At 46.6% G+C, this 26,578-nt stretch overlaps 1 protein-coding gene across 3 annotated transcripts in view; it reads left to right on the top strand.

Annotated features, from left to right (window-relative positions):
- The window catches only part of RPH3A (rabphilin 3A), a 61,345-nt gene that overhangs the window by 16,643 nt on the left and 18,124 nt on the right, over window positions 1-26,578 (top strand). For all 3 annotated transcript variants that reach the window (XM_060120805.1, XM_060120803.1, XM_060120802.1), the window contains 8 exons: window positions 13,131-13,260; window positions 14,659-14,745; window positions 17,119-17,284; window positions 20,511-20,549; window positions 20,649-20,801; window positions 22,086-22,172; window positions 23,879-23,941; window positions 24,998-25,237. In XM_060120805.1, coding sequence (XP_059976788.1) covers window positions 13,131-13,260; window positions 14,659-14,745; window positions 17,119-17,284; window positions 20,511-20,549; window positions 20,649-20,801; window positions 22,086-22,172; window positions 23,879-23,941; window positions 24,998-25,237 — 965 coding nt within the window. The remainder of the gene's footprint in view (window positions 1-13,130; window positions 13,261-14,658; window positions 14,746-17,118; window positions 17,285-20,510; window positions 20,550-20,648; window positions 20,802-22,085; window positions 22,173-23,878; window positions 23,942-24,997; window positions 25,238-26,578) is intronic.

Here is a 26,578-nt window from a genome sequence, read left to right on the forward strand (position 1 = left end):
CACATCCCTTATTCAAGGCTAAGTGGGATCTCAGAATTTATTTTGCATGACCTGATTGCTGTAGATTTTCTATACTAGTGAGGACACTTGGCTTGCAAGAAAAGGAATTAGTTCCAGCTAGGTGGTTTCGGTTATCACTGCATATCACTGCATAACAAACCACCCAAAACTTACTGACTACAAGCATCAGTAGTATACTCTTTTTCATAATTCTGTGGGTTAAGAATTTAGACAGGGCTCTGCTAGGTTGATTTTTGCTCCATGTGGCATAGCCTGGGGTCACTCACTCAACTGCATTCAGTGGGTGGCTGGGTTGGACTGGAAGGGCCAGGAAAGCTCCAATCCTTTGTCTGTGCCTCAGTGCACTCTGCATGGCCCCTCTCTCTCCACGGAATCTTTCCTTATTCAGTAGTCTGGCCCAAGCTCCTTTACATGGCAGCTGACTCCCAAGAGAGCAAGGATGGAAGTCTCCAGGATTCTTAACAGCTAGGCCTAGAACTGGTAAGGCATCGCTCCACTGCAATCTATTAGAGAGGAGAAATAGATCCCATCTCCTCCTGGAAGAATGACTTATGCATCCAGGGAAGGAAGATGTTAATGGTGGTCATCTTTGGAGACTGTACCCCATTAGGCAAAAGGGAAATTTAATATAAGGATTCAGAGGTATCTCAAGGGATCCAAGGGCAGGAACACAGCCTAGTCTCATGAAAGGTCTGCTTCTCATCCCACATCTTAGAAAATATAATCTCATACTATACCTTCCTAGTTGTTATATTTCTTCTTAGTCCTAATTCCAAATTCCTGGGGAAGGAACTCTGATTGGTCCAGGTCACCCTGAGTGCTGCCCCTCATCCAATCAGCTGTGGCCAGAGGTGCCAGGCTATACAAACAAGGCTGCTGAGTGCTACTCCAGAGAGTGCAAAGGGCCTTTGTAAATTGAACGGACACCCAGGGGGTGTCCACAGGACTTTTAAAACATATTAAATATGGAATTAAACATTTGGGGAAATTTGTGTGTGCGGGTTTTGTTTTTGTTTTGTTTCCCAGTGGTAGGTTCCTCCATGTCTTTATCATATTTCTTTCTATCCAGAGCCTCTCAAAGGCATTACTCATATATTCTGCCCGCAAGGGGACAGGCAGCTTGGTGGCTTCCATTTGAGGTCAACATCCCTCAACAGATGGGCCCAAAGAAGTAATTAGGATTTGGCATTAACCTTGGTGTCCAGACACTGTGATGGAGGAGGAAGTGAAAGAGACACAGAGAGACCTGTCGTTGACAGAATCTGTTGGATTGCTATCACCTCCCCATCCCAGTTCCACCATCCCCTATAGTTTTGGCACAGAATTTTTCCAAAATGTGGACAGGGGGAGAAGTGAGTAATAATGATTGGAATTTGCTACATCTAATTAGGTAGGCATCTTTCCTGTGGTTTGACAAGCTGACAGTAAACCAGATCATAGTCTCCTCTTTCCAAAGGAAGATTCCCCTACCGCCCCGCCCCTTTTTTTTGTTTTTTGACTTGGAGTCCTAGACATTCTGTGGGTAGAACTCCTGGGGTATCCTGATATTATAGACATAGTCATCCATGTGTCTGTGTGCTTTTTTTTAAAAATAAATTTATTTATTTTTTATTTTACTTTTGGCTGCGTTGGGTCTTCGTTGCTGCATGCGGGCTTTTCTCTAGTGGCGAGTGGGGACTACTCTTCGTTGCAATGCACAGGGTTCTCATTGCGGTGGCTTCTCTCGTTGCGGAGCACGGGCTCTAGGCACGCGGGCTTCAGTAGTTGTGGCACACGGGCTCAGTAGTTGTGGCTTGCGGGCTCTAGAGCACAGGCTCAGTAGTTGTGGTGCACGGGCTTAGTTGCTCCGTGGCATGTTGGATCTTCCCAGACCAGGGCTTGAACATGTGTCCCCTGCATTGGCAGGTGGATTCCTAACCACTGCGCCACCAGGGAAGTCCCTGTGTCCATTTTTAAGAAGAAATATTCATAGATTTCATCAGGTTTGGGGGGACTCTGAACCCCCCCCATGTTGAGAACCACTGAGTAGTATCTCAGTTTTCTCAGGGATTGGGTCGATGGCCTTCTAATGTCCATCCAGCCTTAATAATTTATGGAATCTGTTTGCACAAAATGAAAATGAAGTCTTCCTAATTCCTTAAGCAGCCCAGTGCCTGGCATAAAAGAGAAAGCAAATGAATACATATTGGATGAATTCTTAACCCAACTGACTAAGCCTCTCATTGAATGTTTTTAACCTCAGGATTTCCCGGACCTTATCTATAAAATGGGGAGTTGGACCATGTGGTCTCCAAGTCCCTCTAGCCCAAGGTTCCTGAACCTTGGCACTGTTTACATTTGGGGACAGACAATTCTTTGTGGTGGGTGCTTTCCTGTGCACCATAGGATTTTTTAGCAGCATCTCCCACAAACTAGGTGCCTGTAGTAACCGGGGCTGTTACCAAGCTGTGACAACCCAAAATGTCTCCAGACATCGCCACGTGCTCCCTGAGGGGCAAAATCACCCCCTGTTGAGAACCACTGCTCTAGCCTTTTTGTTGAGTGGCTCAAGAAAGGAAGAAGAAACAAATGAGAATTTCCCTGCAACCACACTCAACTTCTAGAGAAATAATAATAGCCCACCCTTACAAAGCACCATGTGTTGGCACTGTACTCAAAGCTTTATGTAGATTCATCTATGTAACCCTCACAACAACCCTATGCATTAAGCCGCATTATTATCATTCCCATTTTACAGATGAGACAACTGAGGCACAGAGTGGTTAAGCAACTTGCCCAAGGTCACACAGTTAATAAGCAGTACAACTGGGATTACAAACCCAGGCTGGCTGGCTCCAGGATTAGAGTCCTATTCTGCTATTCTATAGAAAGATAAACATTTATAGCCAAGCATTGTATTAGGAACTTTCAAATATGTTGTATTTCCTTTAATCTCTCAGAGAGACAGACTATTGTCTTTGCTTCACAGACGAGATTATTGAAGTTCATGGAGGTTAAGACACTTGCCCAGGGGCACACAGCTTTTACATGGCCAAACCAGACTTTGAATCTGTCTTTCCACATTATCCTATTGCCTTTTGGCAGTGCAGGTAGGGATGGCAATTGACAAATGACTTCAGAGTTTCAGGGAAGTCAATAATTTACAGGGTGTCTCACATATTCACTCAGGTTGATTGGTTCAGTCTCATACTTCTTCCTACCATAGGACAGTTCACCCCTCTCCACCACAATGACCCTTGTGCCCTGTGGGCCTCAGCAGCACATTCTCTCAACTCTGCTTTCCACAACAGAAAAGGGCAGGTGGAGGGGTTAGAAAGAGCCCCAATTATAAAACTGAAATGAAACAAAGGCTTCATTCTTCCAAGGCGGGTAACAGCGTCTGGGTAGCTAGACCTAGCCTCCGATCCCATCTCTGCCACTTGCCAGCTGTGTGCCTTTGGTAAGTGACTCCCTGTCAGTGTGCCTCGGTTTCCCCATCTGTAAAATGGGAGTGAATAATAGAACTGACCTCACAGGTTGTATGACTTAAGGAAAACAATGCACATGGAATGCTTAGCACAGCTCCTGATAACTGTTGCTATTATTGGGTTTAAATGACCCAGCTCCTTGCCTGACTGACTGCATTAGCCCAGTGGAGCCCTCTAGCTGTCTTTCTCTCTTGGCTCCAACTCTGACCCAGGGTGACCCACTTCCCCAAAGTGCTGAGGTCCAGACAGGAATCCCATTCACCAATCCATCAAGGAGAGAGATTACGATCAACGGCTCCCCAGGTAGTGACGGTAATAAACAACGGTGGGAATTAATGAGTCTGAACTGCACACACCCTGCATGCCAGCCGCGTGGCTTCATGACAGAGCAACTTAGTCATTTAAGGACAGGTTCCTGAGAGACCCTGGCATTGGAGTTCAGACCACCCCCCTTCAGAGCAGCCATGTCCCTGTTCACAGCTGATGGCCCAATCTAGGCTTCAGAAAATGCCGAGTTTGATAAACTTAATGGTAACATCCACTTGGCAATTAGGGTGACGGGATAAGCGGCATGATTCTGGAATTAATGGTGTGTGTGTGTGTGTGTGTGTGTGTGTGAGAGAGAGAGAGAGAGAGAGAGAGAGAGAGAGAAGTTGAGAGACAGAGAGACAGAGATAGAGAGAGACAGAGAGACAACATGACATCCACTCTCCTACTTTGCTGCATTTTACAAACCATTGTGTAATCATGCTCAATCACAGCTCTAAAGGCAGCTGCTCTGGCTTCATACCATCAGTGATGGAACCCCAGCTTTTCACCATTTCCCTCACCAATTCAGGAACCGGCACATAAAGCCATCACACCTTCACAGGTAGGGTGTCCTCAACTCTGCAGCTCGCCACGTTAAGCCCACTTCCTGGAGCAATTGTACATGCATTAGCCTTCTCTTCGGCATTTGTCAAGACACTGCGGCAATACTGGTTTGAAAGCTCAAAAGCAGTTGCCTGAATGTTTCTGAGGCCAGTTTGAACTTTTTTGAGGGAGCCTGGGCTTAACAAGTAAGCACTGTCTGAGCTGCATTTGGCTTATATCCTTGTCTGCAGAAGGCAGCCAACTAGGGCTTGGCTCCCTGCAAGAGCAGAGTGTGTACAGCCGTGTGTGTGAAAGTGTGTTCTGTACATGGGTGCTGATCATGCACCTGTTCCTGTGTGGGTATATGTGCCATCCGTGTGTGTATTTAGAGATGGGCACACGAGTCCTGTCAGTTTCTAGTCACTGCAGCCCCTTTAAAAGCTTTAGAAAGACGGGGCTTCCCTGGTGGCGCAGTGGTTGAGAGTCCGCCTGCCGATGCAGGGGACACGGGTTCATGCCCCGGTCTGGGAAGATCCCACATGCCGCGGAGCGGCTGGGCCTGTGAGCCATGGCTGCTGAGCCTGCGCGTCCGGAGACTGTGCTCCGCAACGGGAGAGGCCACAACAGTGAGAGACCCGCGTACTGGAAAAAAAAAAAAAAAAAAAAAGAGCTTTAGAAAGACGGATTTCATGGGCAGATTTTAGCACCCTCGTTATATAGGGAAAAAATGTGAGTATAGGGAGCTATAAACGCCACAGATTTCCAGAAGAAATAATTAGCAGCAATCATGACTGAGTAGTTACCATGTTCTGGACATTTTACAAACACTCCCATTAAAAAAAAATTTTTTTTAACATCTTTATTGGAGTATAATTGCTTTGCAGTGGTGTGTTAGTTTCTGCTTTATAACAAAGTGAATCAGCTATACATATACATATATCCCCATATCTCTTCCCTCTTGTGTCTCCCTCCCTCCCACCCTCCCTATCCCACCCCTCTAGGTGGTCACAAAGCACCACTGAGCTGATCTCCCTGTGCTATGCGGCTGCTTCCCAGAGTAAAATAGCTATCTATTTTACATTTGGTAGTGTATGTATGTCCATGCCACTCCCTCACTTTGTCCCAGCTTACCCTTCCCCCTTCCCGTGTCCTCAAGTCCATTCTCTAGTAGGTCTACGTCTTTATTCCCATCTTGCCCCTAGGTTCTTCATGACCATTTAACTCTCATTTTATCTTTGCAACAATCCTAGGAAACAAGCACTTTGTTTTCCCTAATTTACACACGAAAAACAGAGGCTTAGAAAGGTTAAGTAACTTCCTTGAGGTCACAGAGCTAGGAAATAGCAAATATGGACCCAGGCAAGGTCACTCCAGAATGGACACCCCAACACCTGCATCATAAGTGCCTTGTGGGACTTCCCTGGCAGTCCAATAGTTAAGACACCATGCTTCCAATGCAGGGGGCGCAGGATCGATCCCTGGTTAGAGAACTAAGATCCCACATGCTGTGCGGTGCGGCCAAAAATTAAAAAAAAAAAAAAAGTGCCTCTTATTTCTAAATTCTGAAAGTGTGTGTGCGTGTAGGTGTGGATGTGTGTGTGTATGTGTGGAGAGTCTATGTTTTCCTGGGGTTGTACTTGGAGAGGGTGATTAGAACCTCACAGAGTCCAAAGTCTGATTTGTCTGACGTCCACAGCAAGGCATGGAGGAATTGCCCAACCCTTGCTCTGGAGAGGAGGACTGGAATCTGATCTGGACCTGAATCAGGTGGAAATAGAACCTAGATGGCAGATGGGGCGGGGAATGTGGGTGTGGTGGGTAGAATAATGCCCTCCCCCACCACAAATATGTTCACATCCTAATCCCTGGAACCTGTGAATATGTTATCTTACATGGCCAAAGGGACTCTGCAGGCATGACTAAGAATCTTGAGATGGGGAGATGATCCTGGATTACCCAATGTAATCACATGGGTCCTTATTGGAGGGAGGCGGGAGGGTCAGAGTCACAGCAAGATTGAAAAATGCTACACGGCTGGATTGAAGATGGAGGAAGGGGCCACAAGCCAAGGAATGTGGGGCAGCTTCTAGAAACTAGAAAAGGCAAGGGAACAGATTTTCCCCTCGAGCTTCCAGAAAGAACACAGCCCTGCCTGCCAACACCTCGACTAAGTGAAACCCATGTCAGATATCTAATCTCTAGAACTATTAAGATAGTAAATAATATATGTTGTCGTAAGCCACTAAGTTGTAATTTGTTACAGCAACACTAGGAAGCTAACACACAGAGTGACTCCTTGAAGCTGGCTAGCGTGCAATGGCATCCCTCACGGCCTTCCTGCTAGTGTACACTTTCACCACCACTGAGTTAGACCCACTTGGGGCAGTCTTGTAGTTTTAAGAGACCTGGTCCAGCCCCATGTGTAGACAAAGTCCAGGGACCTGCCTGCCTCATTCTACCTGGAACCACTGCGGCATTTGAAACTCTCACTGCTCCGAGCCTCCCAAGGACTCCATTCCTATGTCCATATGTTGTCTCAAAATGGGGAAAGTTGAGTCTCCTCTACTTAAAGCCCTTTCATGCTGTCCCATCACTCTTAGACTCAAGACCCTGCATGGAGTGGCCCCTGCCCACCCTCCAGCCTCATCTTCTACCATCCAGCCCACCAGCCCTGCTAAGCATCTCTCAAGTCCCTTGCACATGCTGTTCCCTCTTCTTCCAGTGCTTTTCCTCACCCTCTTTACTGGGCCAGCTCCTCTTTATCCTCAGGTCTCAGCTCAACAGTCACTTCCTCTGAGGCCCCATCTTACTGTTCATGTCCCTCTCTGTGAGTTCTCATAGCTTCCCATACTTGTCCTTCAGAGCACTTACTCCGAGTGTAGTTATGATGATCGATGTGATCATTTAAGTAACATCTGAGTCCCCCACTAGAATGCCAGCTCCATGATGGCAGGCACCTCATTTGTTTTGCTCCCCCTTGGGTCCTCACTGTCTGCTGTCACACGGTAGGTTCTCCATAAATATTTGTCGAATGAATGAGTAGACCGTCTGCATCTATTGGGACAGCAAGGTCAGAGCAACTTGGGAATCCACTTCCCACCCCCTCCAGAGGTCATCTGTTGGTGCTCAGAAGAGGGGACATATAACCTTTCTGGTGCCTCTGGGAGCATCCTGGGAAATGGGAGATGCCCACCCAGCTTCACTGAGTAACCGTCAGCTCCCCGAAGCACCCAGCCTGGTGATATATGGGTTTCCTGGATTGAGGTGCAAGTAGGAGCCATAAAGTTAATCAGACGTGTAAAGACTTAACTAGAGAGTGACAGCCACTTACAATGTCCAGCTAATTGGGCCCTTAATGTGGAGACATTAGACAGGCAAACAAAAGTATCCTGCCATTACAGACAGGTCTTCTCTTAGTCATTGAAGGTCCTTCAGTTTCAAAACACAAGGGGAAATCTTGATGTTTCAGCCTCAGCATCTGAGAATCCCTGAATGTTGCCCATGGCAGGAAGCTTGAGGTGCGTCTCATCTAACCCCTCACATTATTGTCTGGGAAGAGGGCACGCAGAGAACAAAGCCTTTTCAAGGTCATTGACTGGATAAGAGGTAGGATTCAAAGCCATGACTTTTAACCCTTGGCTTACATGTTCTCTGTCTTCAGAAATGCACTTTATTGTCTAATGTAACGTAACGCATGTTTCTTGTAGAAAGTTAAGAAAGTATGAGGAGTCCAGGTAATTGGTGCTTTAGGAAAGGGGGTAGCAGAAGCTTTATAGAAGGAAATTAAAATTACTCATAATCCCACCACCTGGTGATAATCCCTGTGAATATTTCAGTGTGTTTCCTTTCTAATTTTTTTTTGTCCAGTGCACACCATGAAGATATTCAGATGAGCATGATCACAATTCTACATCCTGGGTTTGGGGTTTTTTTCCCCCACTTAACATAATAAGGAGAGGATTTTCTCATGTGATTTCTCCCACTGCTTCCTTCCTTACTGAAGCATTTCTCAAAGTGTGGCCAGGAATTCACCAGCATCAGGATCATATAGGGAGTCACTTCAAAATGCACACACTCTGGACACACCCCAGTCCCATAGAATCATTGTCTGAATGTTGAACACTCTCCCCAGGTGATCTAGATGGACCATACATTTTGGAAACATCCCCCCATGCCGTGGCTCTCAACAGGACTGCATGCTGAAATGCTGGTATCCGGGCGTAACCAGATCCATAGCTGAGAAGTTTTAGAGCTGGGGCCCCAGGCATTGGTATTTTAAAAAAATTCTTTCTGGGTCATTAACATGGGTTGAGGGTTGCCGGCATCTTTCGTAATGCACATAGGTCTCTCCTGCCAAGACTGGTAACAACAAACATTCCTTATGGGGTGAAGAAACTGAAATGTTTTATCACCAGGATAAAGACCCATCTGTGACTCATGGTCTGCCATGACGTAATTTGGACTTAACTTCCTGCAAAGTTTTATTTCCAAGTTTATGCTACTTGGCTGTTGGGGCCCTCCCTGTTGAGGCCCTAGTATTCGGGGCTGCAGAGAGGATGTCCAAAAGGGCGGGCTCCAGGAACCCCCCGCTCATCCTGATCTTTGAGCAGAGAAGGAAGGTCTGCCCATCCCCACTCCACTTTCTTCTCTCTTTATTGGTCTGGACTGAATTCACAAGTAACAAGGGTCTCTACGCTGAGAGATGTGAATAATGATCTTCAATCTGTTGTTTTTCCATGCCATTTGCTGCCACTGATAGAAGCTAATGAGACGCTCCCTGTACAATGCGTGTTAATGGGGGCTTTTGGAGTTGAGGATCGAATGGTGGAAGGAACAGGCATCTTGGTAGGGATGCTAGAGTGTGGGTTTGCAAGAGGTGGGTGACTCCACACCCTTATTTTCCAAGAGGAGACAAGTAAGCCTCGTAGGTTTCCTGAGCAAAGTACACTGCAGTTTAGAATTGGGTCATCTATCCCATGCTGTCTTCCTAAGCTGGGTGGGCAAAGCTTGACTTGAGGCAGAAGGCCATGAGGGGACTCCAAGGAAAGCAAAGGTGGTTCACTGACACAGAGAATGAGATTCTAGCCCAGGCTGAGTGACCCAAGTGACTCTGTGCCTTGGGACCCCCATTGATAGAATGAGAAGAACAAAATCTAACCACTTTCTGGCTAGGTCAGTCCATGAAGGAGAAAATAGGTGAGAACAAAGGTGTGTGCCAAAAAAGAGAGAAAAAGAAAATATATATCACTGTGCAATTTCCATCCCCTGCCCCCGTTAGCTTACCTCACTGTCTCATAATTCTGTGGCATTGAAAGGCAACCTGAAATTCATCTGCTCCAGATGACTTCAAACTGTTTCTTTAAACAATGGAACCAACTTTCCAAAGGAAATCTAATTCAACAGCTCAAACAAATGAAAGAGATAAATGCAGACATGCTCTGGACGAAATGGGGTTTTTTGGTTCCTCAGAATCACTCCCACCATACCTCTATAGTGGGTGGCCCCAAAATGGTCTCTGAAGAACCCCTGGGGCGCCATAAAGCACAATTTGACAACCACCAATTTAGCCCAACACCTTCCCTTTTACAGATGAGGAAACTGAGGCCCAGAGAGGCAAAATTCAGGGCTAAAATCCAGATTTCTCAACCCTATGTTGAGGATTCTTTGGGGGAACAAGATGATGGCACAGCTGTTGGGTGTCTTGTCCCGACCTCTGAGAAGTCAGAGGCAGGTGAGATAGAAGCAGCTGGGGTGACTGCACGTGTGCAACTTGGTTCCTACCAATGATGGAGGGTCCCTTGGTATGGGCAAAGCAGGGGAATTGAGCAGGGTGGAGGTTGGACTGTTCAAGAAGGTCCCCATGGCTCTGCTTGGCAGTAGTGGCAGTGAGGTCTGATTAAGAACAGGAACTATAGCTGATTCATTTTGCTGTACAGTAGAAACTAACACAACATTGTAAAGCAACTATATTCCAATAAAAATTAATTCTTTTAAAAGAAGAAGAAGAACAGGCACTCGAGAGCCAGACTGCCTGGGTCTGAGCCCAGGCTCTCTCCACCTCCCCGCTGTGTGACTTGGATACCTCACTTAACCTCTCTGTGCTTCACTTTTCTCATTTGGAAAATGGGGACAAGAATAGTCTTTAGCTTATAGTGCTGCTGGAAGGATTCATTAAGAAAATCCATGTGGAGTGCTTATCTCTGTGCCTGGCACATTGAAATTGCTCAGCAGACACTGGCTGCTGGTGTTCTGAGACTGAGGACTGGGCGCTCCTGGTTTGTGCTGCCTCCCATCATCCTATAAAAGCAATTTCTAGGGAAAATGTGGGGAGGGTTGGGGTAGAGGAAGAGGAGGAGGAGGAAGAGAAGAGCGTGCTGCCTTTGGTTCTGCACATCCTGCCTCTCAAAGCAGCTCTGTCCAATCTGGGTCACAGCAGGCGCTAGAGCCTACAGGCTGCTTTGGGCTCCTCTGTTGAATGGAACACAGAGGGAGAAGCTGCTGTTTATAACACAGCGAGTAGCATGCTTTGAGGGGATGGCAGGAGCGAGGAGGACCTGTGGGGAGAGTCAGCATCAGGTGGTGGCCAGCAGGTCTGCCAGGGACTTTCTGGAGCCTGTGATACCCACAGCTGATGTCCACAGCTGAGAGCCAGTGCGTGGAGGGTGTGGGCAGGGTCCGGCTCCATCTGGGTCCACTGGCTGTGGCTGGAACAGGAACAATAAGCTTCTGTTTGAGGAAAAAGCAAAGAGGTGACTTGAGGCTGGTGGGAAGGGTCAAAAACAACCCACCTGAGATTGAAGCAGGATGCCCCCACAGGTGTAGTCATTATGTGTAGCCTTGCTATTCAGAGTGTGCCCTTGGGCCAGTAGCATCGTGTGGAATCACTTGGGAGTTTTCTAGGAATGTAGCACCTCAGGCCTCACCCCAGACGTGACGCTTCAGAATCTGTTTTAACAAGATGCCAGTGTGACTGGTGTGCACATTAAGTTTGAGAAGTGCCAGTGTAATACACATGATACCTGGCTTCCAGTTTTAGCTCTGTTACCTCCTAGCTGTGTGACCTTGGACAAGTAATTTAACTTCCTTGTGCCTCACTTGCCTTAGTTGTAAAATGGCTTCTTAATAGTGCCTGTCTCTTAGGGTTGGGTGCCAAAGCACTTCATACCATGCCAGGCCCATAATAAACACTATGTAAGTATAAGCTGCTATTGTATGTCACTTGACATTCAACTCAGCTTACTTTTGCTGGATACAAATTTGGAAAGTGGCCTGCCTTCATTCATTCATTTGTTCATTCATTCATTGGTTCGACCATCATGTGTGAGCACTCACTGTGGACCCCAGGTACCGTTCTGTTCCTGAGGACGCAGCAGGGAACAGGACAGACAAGATCCCCAGCCCAGGGGAGCTCAGAGTCTAGGAAGGCAGCCAGGTATGGACTCACAATTAACTGATTACTTAATGTAGACAATTCCACAATTACTTACAAATGTGACAAGTGCTATGCAGAAGGGTTGCCAAAAAAGTAAATAAAATGGATGGTCGGAGAAGGCTTCTAAGAGGAGGTGGTATTTTAACCGGAATATGAAGGATAAGGAGAATCTAGGCAGGAAAAGTGTGTGTGTGTCTGTGTGTGTGTGTGTGTGTGTGTGAGAGAGAGGGAGATCACAAATATGTGTAATGAGGGAGTGCTGCATTCCAGGCACAAGGACCAGAATGTGCAAAAGTGCTGAGGCAATTAGGAGAACTAGAACTCAAAGAAGGCCAGTGTAACCAGAGCAGTGGTTCTTAAACTTTTGTCAAAATCCCCTGGAAGGCTTGTTTAGACAGATTGCTGCCCCACCCCCGGAGTCTCTGATTAGGGTTGTTGTGGAATGGGGCCCAAGAATTTGCATTTCTAACAAGTTCCCAGGTGACACTGATGCTGATGGTCTGGTCATCACACTTAGTGAACCACTGAGCTAGAACATTGAAGCAAGACCAAGAGGGCGAAGAGGTTTGGGGTTTCATCTGGGGCCAGACCACGTAAGGTCATGGAAACCTCATGGAATGAGAACCAACTAAAGGTTTTAAAGGGAAGTGGGAGTGCCATGATCAGATTTATGTTTTAGGAATATCACCAAGGCTGTGATGGGGAGAACAGACTGTAGAAGGCATGAATGAAGAAAGCATGGAGACTAAGGGGTTAGTCATCCAGGGGAGAGATGTCAGTGGCTTGGTTGAGGTGAAGACGGAGAGAAATGGGTGGATTCCAGAAGTGTTAGAGCGTTAGACATGATAGGATTTGGTTGGGTCATTGAATGTCCGGGAGGAGGGGCTCAGGAAGACCCTGTAGGTTTCTGGTTCAAGCAAGTTAGCAGATAGTGGTGCCATTTCCTGAGAATGGGAGCAGGTTTGCTGGGGATGAGGATGAAGAGCAGCCAGGATGAAGAGTTCAGTTGAAAGCACAAGTTTGAGACCCAAGTGAAGATGTCATACAGACCATTAGATAAACAGATCTGGGCCTCCGAAGACAGTTTCTGGAGGAGGTGACATGAGAAAAGACTAGATAAGGTTCTTAATCTGAAGTTGGTAGAATAGATGGGCTTTGGGGATGTCAGAGGGGTTCCGTGATGTTCTGAAAATATATCAGAATATATGTGCCTTTTTCTGGGGAGGGGTCCAGTAGTCATTATCAGATACTCAAGAGTCTGTGACTCCAAGAAGGTTAAGACCATCAGCCAGATAATGAGGGAGAAGCTGGTGGTCCCTGGTCCTTTGAGGTCCGTATAACCCTGACTCTGCTTCCAGGCGCCTGGTGGACCGTCTGGAGAACATGAGGAAGAACGTGGCTGGGGACGGGGTGAACTGCTGCATACTGTGTGGAGAACAGCTGGGGATGCTGGGCTCTGCCTGTGTAGTGTGTGAGGACTGTAAGAAGGTACCATCGCCCTCCCCTTCCCTGCTTCCCCGCTCATCACATGCATAGGGGCTAGGCCTGGGCTCCAGCCTTTGGGGGCCTTGGGTCTTGGGGATGGAGCTTGGATCGGGAAAGGTAGTTGCCAGAATATGATTCCTTCTGGGATGCTCCCGTGCCCAGCTGTATTCCGAGGTAACCCTGATCCTGGTTCCTCCCCTAGAAGTCACTCTGACCCTTCTGTCTCCTTGGAGCTCAGCTCCATCCAGGATGAACTTGGGAGACTGAAGTAGGACATGAACTATGGTTGAGCCTGCAAGTATCCTGGTTGTGGCTTAGCAAGTTATAGGTCAGGCTAAAGAGCATGCTGGGGGAATTCCCTGGCGGTCCAGTGGTTAAGACTCCACGCTTCCACTGCAGGGGACACGGGTTCAATCCCTGGTTGGGGAACTAAGATCCCGCATGCTGCACAGTGTGGCCAAAAAAAAAAAGCATGCTGGGCTTGTGTCTACATGGAAGACACGTGTACATGGAAGCCCTACCCAGCATTCTCTACCCTGGGGTACAGTTCAAGCCACTTAGAAAGCCCCTCTCTAGCCAAGTTAGGCCAAGTTAGACTTTGGTCTTCTTAAGCATTCACTCTTGAAGGGGAGTCTCCCTGTGCTCTCTCCACCCTGCACCCTCTCCTCAAGCTGTTTGAACTTGACAATTCCAGGACAGAAATACAACTGTCCTTGGGTCTGTCTGATTCCCAGGAAAGGAGTTCAGGGGAGTGACCCAGCTGGAGATATCCATAATGTCACTTGGCATCTCCTACTTGGGGTCCCATTTAGCATTTAGAATGGAATATTGGGGAAAGGTTATCTACTCCAAAAAACTTGCCTTCTGTAGTTGACTAGATAGTGAGAATTTTGTGACCTATTTGTTTTGACTTCCAGAAAACTCAGCCAAAATTATAATGTTCCATCATATAGTCATGGCATTTACTCAGATAATGTCTTTCTCCATAAGGAGTTGAACCTGTAGTCATAGTCTAGGGTGTCTCAGATTCATTTGGGAAAGAAAGAAGAAATAAAGTAATAAAATGGATATACAGTCTCTCATGATTAAAAAATCATGTCAGTGATCTCCCTTGTGTGGATGTTGAAAACTCCAACCCCACAGGGACTCTTGGAGAATCCCTTCATCCCGTGCTTGGGAATGACTCCAGTTCTTGTTATCAAAAATCAAGACTCAGATTGGAACTTTATTCTAACTGGCCTTGGTCATGGAAGGGACGTGAGGAAAGGAGAGTTCTGTTGCTTTATGTCCATCAAGGGAGAATAGGGCTTCATTGCCACCATTGCCAGCCACTTCTCCTGATCACCGGCAGCTCCAAGCCTGGCATATCTGAGTGTGCACTGGGCTATGTTTTGTCCCCAGAATGTCTGCACCAAGTGTGGGGTGGAGACCTTCAACAGCCGCCCACACCCTGTGTGGCTCTGCAAAATCTGCATCGAGCAGAGAGAGGTGAGTGGATTGGTCCCATTCAGCTCCTGGAGCATCCTCCCTCCTTTGTACGGTTCCCCCTTCCTTGCTATAACTAGGGGAGTAAGGTGGCAGTTGGGGGGCTGGGGAACCTGCTCAGGCACATGTCTTAAGGGATTGGTATAAAAGGAACCAGCTCAGCTGTGAACACTGGCAGGACACAGTATTTGAATGAATTTCTTTTCTCACCTCTCGCTTCTGTGACTTTTCCTTCTCTCCCTCCCTGCTCTCTTATTCATTGCCCTCTGACATCCATTATTCCCTACTCCCCATTTCTCATCTTCTGGGTCTTCCCCTACTGCCACCTTCTCTTTCCCTCTACTTCACTTCTTGTCTCACACTTTCCCTCATTTTCTTTTCTTTCCCTGTACAGATCTTCCTCAACTTACAATGGAGTTGCGTCCCGATAAACCCATCGTTACGTGGAAAATGCATTTAATACACCTAATCTAGTGAACGTCATAGCCTAGCCTACCTTAAATATGCCCAGGGCATTTACATTAGCCGACAGCTGGGCAAAATCATCTAAGACAAAGCCCATTTTATAATAAGTGTTGAGTATCTCCTGTAATTTATTGAATACTGTACTGAAGGTTAAAAAAAAAAAGAGGGGCTTCGCTGGTGGCGCAGTGGTTGAGAGTCTGCCTGCCGATGCAGGGGACACGGGTTCGTGCCCCGATCCGGGAAGATCCCACATGCCGCGGAGCGGCTGGGCCCGTGAGCCATGGCCGCTGAGTCTGCGCGTCCGGAGCCTGTGCTCTGCAACGGGAGAGGCCACAACAGTGAGAGGCCCGCATACCACACACACACACAAAAAGAATAGCTGCATGAGTACAGAATCATCGTCAGTGTACAGCTGTTTCCCATCGTGATCGTGTGGCTGACTGGGAGCTGTGGCTCCCTGCCCCTGGTCAACATCATGAGACAGTATCCGATCGAGTATTGCTAGCCCAGGAAAAGATCAAAATTCGAAAAGGACTTCCATGGCAGTCCAGTGGTTAAGACTCCAAGCTTCCACTGCAGGGGGTGTGGGTTCGATCCCTGGTCAGGGAACTAAGATCCTGCATACTGCATGGTGTGGCAAAAAAAAAAAAAAAAAAATCAAAATTTGAAGTACGGTTTTTATTGAATGCATATCGATTTTGCAACACTGTAAATTCAAAAATATCATAAGAAAACCATTGTAAGTCGAGGGCCGTCTGTACTCTCCTCCTCAGAGCTCTTTTTTCCCTTTCATCCTTATCTCCTCTGCCTTTTCTTCTTTCTCTCTTTGCCTCTCACCCTTCACACTTCTTTCTCTGCACTGTCTTCACTCTATCTCTGTTTTTTTCTCTCATGGAATCTTTCTCTTACCTAGGCTTGCTTTTTATTACCCACTTTGTCCCAATTAACTCCCTTCGCCTTTTCCCAATTTCTTCATCACTCATCTTCTGCTGCAGATTCCTGCCTTGGAGACTGTTGCAAGGACCATATTTCCCTCAATATCAGTCAGGGTCCTGGGAGAACAGATGGCACAGTCCATCAGGATTATCAAGGAAGCTTTGATAAAGGTGCTGTTTGCAAGGGTCTGGGCTTGGATAAGGAAGATCAGCGAGGCGTGGTGAAGCTCGCAGCACCAGCAATAGCAGGGTTGCTGATACCACTCCTGAGACTGAAGGAGTGGAGGAGGGAGCAGTTACCAGACTGGACACTGGGTATCAACCAGCAGGAATGTAGCCACTGCCTGCCTAGCAAGGAGGGAGCCAAGGGACTCAGTACCCTGACCTCACTATCTTCTTTCCGCCGATCCCCCACTGATGCTCTCCTTGACCAGATCCACCTGGAAGGTAGAGATCAAGAAATTCCAGTTACTGTAGTCCTTACTGGTCAGCTTCCTGGGGCACAGAGCAGGGTGAAAAAAGATGTAGAACCAATCTGAAGGGGCAACAGAAGATGTCCAACACACTGCCCCAGGTGGAACGCTAATCCACAAGGCAGGGAAAAGGCCAGAGGTCTTGGGGAGGATGTACGTGAATCATCGTCTTTACAGCAGCCAGTGTAGTAGGGAGCACAGCACATTTAAGAGGTGGGAGACTTGGTGTCAGTCCACTCTCTGGCTGTGTAACCTTATACCTGTTCATAACCTTTCTGATATTCAACTGTTTCCATCAAGAGGTTGGTTATTCTCTATTGAGTGTTCAGGGATATTGTGTGAATCAAATAAGATTTGTGAAAGCTGTGTACTGGTGAGAAAATGCACTGCCTATTGTGTCAGTGCTCTGTGAGCAGGGAGAAAAGTGAAAAATTGGCTCTCGTGAAGGCAGGAGCGATAGGGCTTGGCTGTCGTGTCTTCATGTTCTACCTCTCCTCCCCCAGGTGTGGAAGCGCTCTGGAGCATGGTTCTTCAAGGGCTTCCCCAAACAGGTCCTCCCACAGCCTATGCCCATAAAGAAGACCAAGCCCCAGCAGCCAGCCAGTGAGCCCGCTGCCCCTGAGCAGCCCACCCCTGAGCCCAAACACCCTGCCCGGGCTCCAACTCGAGGTAGGAAAATACAGCTTCTCCTTTCAGAACCAAGGACGGGTCTTGGCTAACTGGTCTACCTGAAGGGTGCCCTGACATCATGTTTGTGTTTCTACCCAGTTGGTGGACAGCCAGCCTCTGGGCTTGGGTCTAGGTCCCCTGTGTCTCCTTCACAGCTCATCACAAACCTTTATCAAAAAGATAGTTCAGGGAACTCTCCAGCAATGCCAGGCTGCCAAAAGACTTTGTTGTCATCCCTGATGGAGTATTGAGAGGTATAACAGAGGTGGAAATCAAAATTAGGAACTGAGAAAGACTCCCAACATCAAAATACACGCTGGAGTCTGGGGGGCGGGGGAAAGGGGGCTTGCTGAGAAGGCCTTCTTTGCTCCTGATTAAAAATGAAAGATGAATAGCAAGGAAATTAGTAAAAGAAAATTACCACTACTCTGGACATTACCACTATTATCTAAGTATTATTATTAATTATTAAAATGATGGTAAAAAAGGGAGAGACAAAGCAATAAAAAGAAAAAATATGACCCCAATGAAAACACATTTTAATATATTAAGGCCACTAAGACTGACCAGATAAAGCCCTTGCAATACTTTCAATTAGCTAAGTGATAAAATCTGGTCTGAATGACAGTTCTAGAGTTTGAGCGCAGTCAGTGCTTCTAAAAGGAAGGTTATAGTTGAAGGTCTCAAAAATTGAAGTGTCCAACTATAACTTCTCAAGGTGCCCGCTACAGTGTCTGGCAGTCAAAAGGCACTCAACAAATACTTTCATCCTGGCAAGCCATCAGCAGTTTCTGCTCCTTGCAGAGACTCATCAAATTGTCAACCTATACTGCATCCCTGAGAAGCCCCACGTTTCCACCTCTAGAACATCTTTCTTCCTGGTTAAACATTACTCCCTCTAGGCTGAGAAGACTGCGTAGCTTTACTGTCACGATCTTGAACATGGGAGCCCAGGAAGACCTGAGTTTGAATTCCAGCTCTGCCACTTACAAGTCATGTGAGCTTGGATGAGTGACCTAACCTCTCTAAAACTCTTTCCTCATCTATAAAATGAGATTAATAACTCACTGGGTTATTTTGAAGATTAAATGAGATGCTACAGTCATACCTCATTTTATTACACTTTGCTTTATTGCACTTCATAGTCACTGCAATTTTTTATAAACTGAAGGTTTGTGGCAACCCTGCATCAAGCAAGTCTGTCGGTGCCATTTTTCCTGCTCACTTTGTCTCTCTGTGTCACATTTTGGTAATTCTCACAGTATTTCAAACTTTTTCATTATTATTATATTTGTTATGGTGATCTGTGATCGGTGATCTTCAATGTTACTATTGTAATTGTTTTGGCTTTTTTTTCACAATAAAATATTTTAAATTAAGGTATGTGCATTTTTAAGACATAATGCTGTTTCACACTTAATAGACTACAGTATAGGGTAAACATAACTTTTATATGCAGTGGGAAAAAATTCACGTGACTCACTTTTTTTGTGATATTCGCTTTATGGCAGTGGTTTGGAACTGAACCTACAATATCTCCAAGGTATGCCTGTACATGTACAGTACTTTGCAGAGTGCAGCACTTAGTAAATGTTGGCCAATAGTACATAATATTAATCACCTATACACAGACACGTACACTTACACACATAAATGGTATGAATTAGCTTATTATATAAACTCTAGTCAAAACAAATGACTCTGAAAATATTCACCTCATTGGAAAGAAGTAACATCACCTGCATTGCATAGCAACTCCTAAACAATTGTTGGCAATAACATCTAGTGCTGGTGAATATGTGGAGAAATGATGGTATAAACTGTTGGTAAGACTATAAGTCACCCCCAGCCTCTTCAAAAGTAATATGGCAGAGGTTATTAAAATTTGAAGTGTATATACTATTTGATCCAACAGTCCCCCTCTGGGAATATATTTAACAGCAAGAAAAGTACCCATGTAAAAGACATATGTATAATCGTATTTATTGCATCGTTGTTTATGGTAGCAAAAATACTGAAAAAAACTAAGCGTTCATTAACGGGGTAATTGTTGAATAGATTATGGTATATCCACACCATGGTGTATTAAGCATCTTTTAAAATTGAATGCTATAGGGACTTCCCTAGTGGTCCAGTGGTAAAGAATCCGCCTTCCAATGCAGGGAACGCAGGTTCGATCCCCAGTAGGGGAACTAAGATCCCACATGCCATGGGGCAACTAAGCCTGTGCACCACAACTACTGAGCCTGTGTGCCTCAACGAGAGAACCCGTGTGCCGCAAACTACAGAGCCCATGTGCCCTGGAGACTGCGCGCCACAACTAGAGAGAGAAAACATGTCGCAACTAGAGAGAAGCCCGCGTGCTGCAACGAAAGATCCCGTGTACTGCAACTAAGACCTGATGCAGCCAAAAAAAAATAATAAAGAAAATAAATAAAGTAAATAAATATTTTTTAAAAATTGAATGATGTAAATGTATATTGTAGATTTGGAATTATACCCATGATATGAGCTTTCAATATTCTCTTAATGAACAGTTACGGAACACCTAGTGAGTTCCAGGCTCTGTTCTATGCCCCAGGGAATCAGTGAATGGAACAGATAAGATCCATGCTCTCATGCAATTAAAATTCTAGTGGGGGAAACAGATGCTCAACAAACAGCAAATGCAAATACAACATAATATCAGGTAGTGATAAGTGCCAGGAAGAAAAATGAAACAGGTAGAGGGGATAGAGGCTTCATGTTGGACAGAATGGCCAGAGAAGGGCTGTCTGAGAGATGATATCTGGGGAGAAACCTGACCAAGGTGATAAAGAGGGCTCATAGAATCTTCGGAAATACCGTGTGCAAAGGGTTTGAGGTTGGAGCATGCTTGGTGAGTTCTGGGGAAATTCAAATTAAGTGAACAAAGCACATTCTAGAAACAGTACGTAGCCCATGATCCCAATTTGTTTGCAATGGAAATAATGTGAAATTTGTAGATAGGCTCTATATCAAAGGGGAAGTTGGGAAAAGACAGTTTTAATTTTTTTTTTGAAGTTCTTGGGAATGGTGGATGGGCCCTTTTGTGAGCTCCTTAAGTGTCAGCTCTCCAGAAGACATCAAATATTGGGGATTTGCCAAATAGTTCATTTGGGTTTTTCCATAGGATGTTACAGAAAAACCCAGGTGAACATTTTGGCCAACCCAATACATACTTCTCATCAGTTTTCTCTCTCTCCAGGTGACTCTGATGACAGGAGGGGCCCAGGTCAGAAGACAGGTGGGTTCTGCCGACTCTGTCTTCTGCTTTTGAGACAGGAGTCCTTTTCCCCATTCCTCCATTGCCTTTTCTCCCTTCAATTCATGCTTTTCCTTTCAGGCCCTGACCTGGCCTCTGCTCCTGGGCAAGGAAGCTATGGGCCTCCTGTGCGCAGGGCCTCCGAGGCACGAATGAGCTCATCTAGCCGGGACTCAGAGAGCTGGGACCAGAGCCACGGCGGACCTGCTGGTGACCCCAGCCGGGGCTCAGCAGGTGAGAGAGATGGGCAAATCCAGACAGGCTTCCTGGATGAGGAGAATCAAAAGGAATGGGGAGAACAGTGGTTTTTTTCATTTATTCATTGGCACTCGGTAGGCATTCAATGAACACTTGTTGAATGAGTGAGTGAGTGAATGAGTGAGTGAGTGAGTGGATGGATGGATGGATGGATGGATGGATGGATGGATGGATGGATGGATGAACAAGGACCCAAATGAACAAGCAAATGGAAGTGCTAATGCAGGACCCTGGGACAAGAATTTGTAAGCCCCAGCCAGAGGTGGCAAAGCACTTTCTGTCATGATCATTCAAGCATCTCTCCAGTGAAAAATATTTGGATTCAGGAAAGGTGGGATCTAGCCCAGTGAGGTGAGAGAAGACAGGGTATTCTTCTAGGAATGTCATACTTTCTCAGTACCAGGAACTGCTGTGTATATCATCCCCATTTGATCCCCCAGCTGCTCTGCAGGAGGCAGTAGCATCTAATAGTCTCAGGTAGACTCTGGAGACCAAATGCCTGAGTTCAAACCCTGGCTCGGCTACTAACCAGCCAAGAGACGTTAGGTGAGCTCCTTAACCCCTCTGTGCCACAGTTTCCCCGTTTGTAAAATGGAGCTAATAAAGCACTCACCTCAAAGGGTGTAGAGATGAAATAAGTTCTTATAAAAATGTTAATCAAGTGGGTAGAGTTGTTGCCTCCATGAAGCATCTGCAGTTCAGAGAGGGTAAGTGACCAGCCCAAAGACACACAGCTTATAAAAGAAAAATCTGGGATGCAAAGCTAGGTCCATGCGAAGATAAGAACAGTCTTTCAATAATTATAAAGTAATATCAACATCTGCCAGATGTTGAGTGTCTACTACATGCCAGGCACTGTTCTGAGCATTTTACATGTATTGTATTATTGTGTCTCCACCACAACCTTATGAGGTAAGTACTGTTATCCCCATTTGATGGATGAGGAGACTGAGGCCCAAAGAGGATAGGTCATTTGTGCAAGGTCACAGATGTCGGAAGCAACGTCACAGAACCTGAGCTTTTCAACATCCATGTTGTTGCAGTGAGTTGCCCAGGGGCATCTGAGTATTGGAAAGAGAGAACACACGGAGGGGAGGAGAAGAGGGTCTGAAAGAGCTGGAAGTGTCAGGGGGCTGCATCCAGTTCACACCCAGAGGACCATGCCTCATGCCGGCTGACTGGTCCCAGGCTTCTTCCTGCTTTGACTGTGTGTGAGTGTGTGTGTGTGCGATATGACAGGCTCTTTCCTTTCCCCTGCAGGTTTGAGACGGGCCAACTCAGTGCAGGCCTCTAGACCCACCCCGGCTTTGATACAGAGTCCAGCGCCCCCCCAGCCTGGGCAGCCAGGTACGTGCCACTCACCCACCCGCCCAGGCTGTCACTCAGCTGTGACCCCAATACCTCCCACCCTTGCTTGCGGAACCCGCTGGGCTTTCTGCAAAGCTGCAGCCACCACCAAACCCTAAACTCTTCGAAGACCTTTAGAATGAATAATACTCTAGGCTGGGAAGCTGGTGGGGGTGGGAGGAAGGGTAGCATCATATCTACCTAAATGCAAGAAGTGACAGTACTTCATCCCTCACTGTTTCCCACCTTCTGACGTCATCACTCCAATTTCACAATTTTTACCACATGCACCTATGATCTGCCCTCTTATTTCCTTAATGTTTTCTTCAAATTGACCTCCTTTAAGAACATAATTGAGAGAAGTTATCATAAACTCCTTCAAGGAAATTTTAAGGACTTCAGACTTTAAGGAAAAGGCAAAGGTTCTCAGACAGATATGTGAGATTCAGGAAGAAATGGTGGGCAAAGAGATTAGTAATGCGAGAAAATCTGAACATATATGGCTTGTGTAAAACAATGGAAATAATTCCTAATTGGTGCAGTTAAAATCTGTTATTTTAAAAGAAACCTATAATAATGGCATAAGTGGGAAACCAGTATTCCATACCAGAAAAAGAGAGTATATTAGTTTGCTAGGGCAGCCATAACAAATATCACAAACTGGGTGGCTTAAAATAACAGAAATGTATTGTCCCACAGTTCTAGAAGCCAGAAGTCCAAAATCAAGGTGTAGCCAGGGTTGGTTCCTTCCTTCCTGTCCCAGCCTCTCCTCTTGCTTCTGGGGGCCTCGGGCATTCCTTGGCTTGTGGATGTGTCTTCACATCATCTTCCTTCTATGCATGGGTCCCTGTGTGTCCAAATTTCCCCTCTTTATAAGGGCATAGTCATATTGGATTAGGGCTCACCCTAATGACATCATCTTAACTTGATCACCTGCAAAGATGATCAAATATTCACATTCACAGGGACTGGGGGTTAGGACTTGAACATTTTTTTGGAGAACACCATTCAACCTATTGTGGGGGGCTGTTATAAAAATTAATGTGCTGAAAATACATTGCAGGTGCAATGACATTCTCAGTACTCTGGCCTGCTGAAGGTTCGGAGCCTGAGGCCTGTCCTCTTTTGCTCAAAAGGGACATTTACAAAGGTTAGAGAAGTGTTAAAGTAGCACCTAGATGAGACTTTTCCCATGACGGGATCAGTATGGAAAGGCAATGGGAACCCAGAATGACTTTCTCACTCTGTCATTGGATGTTATTTCATGCCCCATCCCTGTGGCTCTCCCCCACATCCCAAGCTTCGGAAATGTAGTTATATAGAATCCTCTGGACCAGTAATGACCCCGTAATAATGGTGGACTCAAAGCCTGGACTTGCCCGTTACCTTGCAAGCGATTCTTGCTCCATTTGTTTGTCGACCTCATAACAGCCAACAAAACATGAAGAGCAGGTAATACCTGCTCATCCCCACTTCACAGAGGAGGAAGCTGAGGCCCAGAATGGAAGGATTTGGGCTTGAAGCCAGGGCTTTCCAACACCAGAATCCCCCAATGGGACTGTTCCTGCAACCCTGGGTACCTCTGCACATCACCTGCTGCCCCTGGGCCTGTGTCCACACCTGTGAAACGAGGGGTCCTCAGGGCAAATACCCAAATGATGCCGCCTTCTCTATTCCAAACTTCTTTCTCTCTTTGCCCCACTCAGGACCCCCAGGAGGCAGCAGACCCAGTCCCGGGCCAGCAGGACGCTTTTCAGATCAGAGACCAGGCAAGTGTTCGCCTCTTTCTGTGCCTGTGCAGGTGACCACCTCTTCCACTGACTGAGAGAGAGAGAGAGAGAGCAGGGGCTGCCAGACATTGGCCCATTCTGCATCCTGAGACCTATCTGATGAGCTCTAAGGGAATTCCCTAATTCTAAAACTCTAGAGAGTCTGTACTAAGATTAGATAGATAGAAAATGACAATACATACAGTGATTAAGAGTATAAGCTGCCTGCATTCAAATCACTGCTTCTTTACTTCCCAGCTCTGTGACCCTGGGCAAGTCACTTAACTTCCCAGAGCCTCAGTTTCCTTATCTCTAAAAGGAGAATAATCCAAGGACCTACCTCACAGAGGTGCTGGGAGGATTAAGTAAAACCAATACATGGAACACCTTAGCACGTGGCCTGCAATGTATGAAGACCACACCGAGTGACAGTGATTATTACACATGATATATATGCAGCAGCACCAATCACTACAACAGATTCATTGCTTTCTAATGCACCAGCTACTGTGCAAAGTGCTGTGCACATACTAGAAAATTTTTTAAATGATAGCTAATACTATTCGAGCACCTTCAGGTCTTAAAATTCCCATCTTACAGGTGAGAAAACTGAGGCCCAGAGATAAGTAATCTTGCTCCAGCTGAGATTCAAATCCAGGCTGTCTGGCTTCAGAGCCCATACCAGTGAGGGCTCTCAGTGAGGTCTGTTTTGCTCATGGAACTTGTTATAAAACATAGATTCCAAGGCCCCACCACAGGGCCTGCAGATTCTAGATGGAGCCTGGGAACCTGCATTTTTGCAAGCCTTCCTTGGGTGGCTTTGACAAAGGCAACATTCTGAGAACCGGTGAACGGCATGATGCGGCCCCCCTGTCCACTGGAAGTGGCAGTCCCCCATTGCAGGGCAGTGGGTGATTCTGACACAAAGCTCGCCAAGCACCTGGTACACAGTAGGTGCCCATCACTCGTGGTAATGCTGCAGCATTTGTCACTGCTGTCGTTATGACACAGGGACTCAGCTGCCTCTTTCCCACCCTCTCCCCATCTCCCCTGCAGAGGTGGCTCTGAGTGACCCCGCCTGTACAGGGGCCACCGCCCCACCGCGAGAGGAGAGAGTCGGGGGAGTTGGGGGCTATTCGGCAGTTGGAGCCAGGGAGGACCGAGTGGGCCACCCACCCTATTCCCAAGCGTCTGCTGCTGCTCCCCAGCCGGCCGTGGTCCCAGCCCACCAGCCCCCACGCCCAGCGGAGGAGGAGGAGGAGGAGGAAGCCAACAGCTATGATTCAGATGAAGCAAGTAGGTGACGCGTAACGGAGGGGTGGCTGGAAAAGTCACTTCAGCGGTCGCCCCCAGGGAAATAGGAATGGCTCTGGGGACAGCTCTGTACATCCCCAGCCCCCCAATATGCCAAACCTAATAAACATATTTACCAAGTTATAAAAATACAAATTCGTGTTACTAAATTCACAAAATGACATCAGCTTTCTAAAGTATAAGCGCATCTATTTTTTCACTGTTGTAAAAGACACATGACATCAACGTTAACCATTTACATAATTTTTTAAGAGTGCAATTCAACTATATTCACAAAGTTCTATTTGGTGGTTCCATAGAACTATCATATGACTCAGCAATTCCACTCCTAGGTGTATATATAGATAGAAATCTATTTTAATTGTTTCCCAGACTCTTTGGTGTGTGTCTTCTAAAAAGTCATTTTTTAACCATGACTTTAAAATTCCTGACACTTCCTCTTGCATCCATCCATTCAATGATTTATAAAGTGCCTGCTCTGTGCCACACACACACACACCAGTGGCGCTTCTCCTGGGTGGGGCTGGGAGCAGCAGGGGAGAGCTGGGGTGGCCTTTGTGAGCTGCAGGGAAGCATAGATGGGTTGTGTCTGGACCTGATGCATGCTGTGGGGTTGGGGGAACGTTCTAAGAGCTCCTGGTCAGATGGGGAGACTGGACCCACTCAGAAGAAATGGACTAAGGGCTGTAATCGGCGGGATGGCTTTGGCCCATCGTGTCACCTCCCCTCGTTGTAAAAGGGAAAGCAAATACCACCTCCCATGCAGGGCTGAGGGGTCGTAAACTGAGGTACCTGCTGAGAAAAGGCTTCATAAGCCAGAAATCATTATTATATAGTGCGAAACACACGTGAGGAATTATTATTATATGACATGCACATCTGAGGTAATAATAATCAACACTTGTTGAGCCCTTATTTTGTGCCGGGCACTTTTCTAATTGTGTTACGTGCACATGCTCAATTTAATTATCCCAGTGAGCCTGGGAATAGTTGCTTTTCCTATTCCAATTTCACAAATAAGGAGACAGAGGCTCGGAGAGGTTCAGGGACTTGTCCAAGTTCATATGGCCAGTGAGTGGAGGGACTGACAGTCTCATTGCTGCAGCAGGCCAGAGGCCAGACCTGGAGGGAATATCAGCTGTCCTGTCTCTCACAGGGGTCATGAGTCTGCAGGCTCAGGGGAAAGAAGTCTGAGGAGCCTACCCCCACCTCGCTGGCTGGGGGCTGTTTCTGCCCTGGAAATGCACCATGTCTATCCCACCTTCCTGGCTTTCCACATCCTGGTCCTTCTGCCTGGAGCAGTGGCCACTGCTCCTTCCATCT

This window comes from Lagenorhynchus albirostris, chromosome 14 (assembly GCF_949774975.1).
Source record: "Lagenorhynchus albirostris chromosome 14, mLagAlb1.1, whole genome shotgun sequence".
NCBI classification, from domain to species: Eukaryota; Metazoa; Chordata; class Mammalia; order Artiodactyla; family Delphinidae; genus Lagenorhynchus; species Lagenorhynchus albirostris.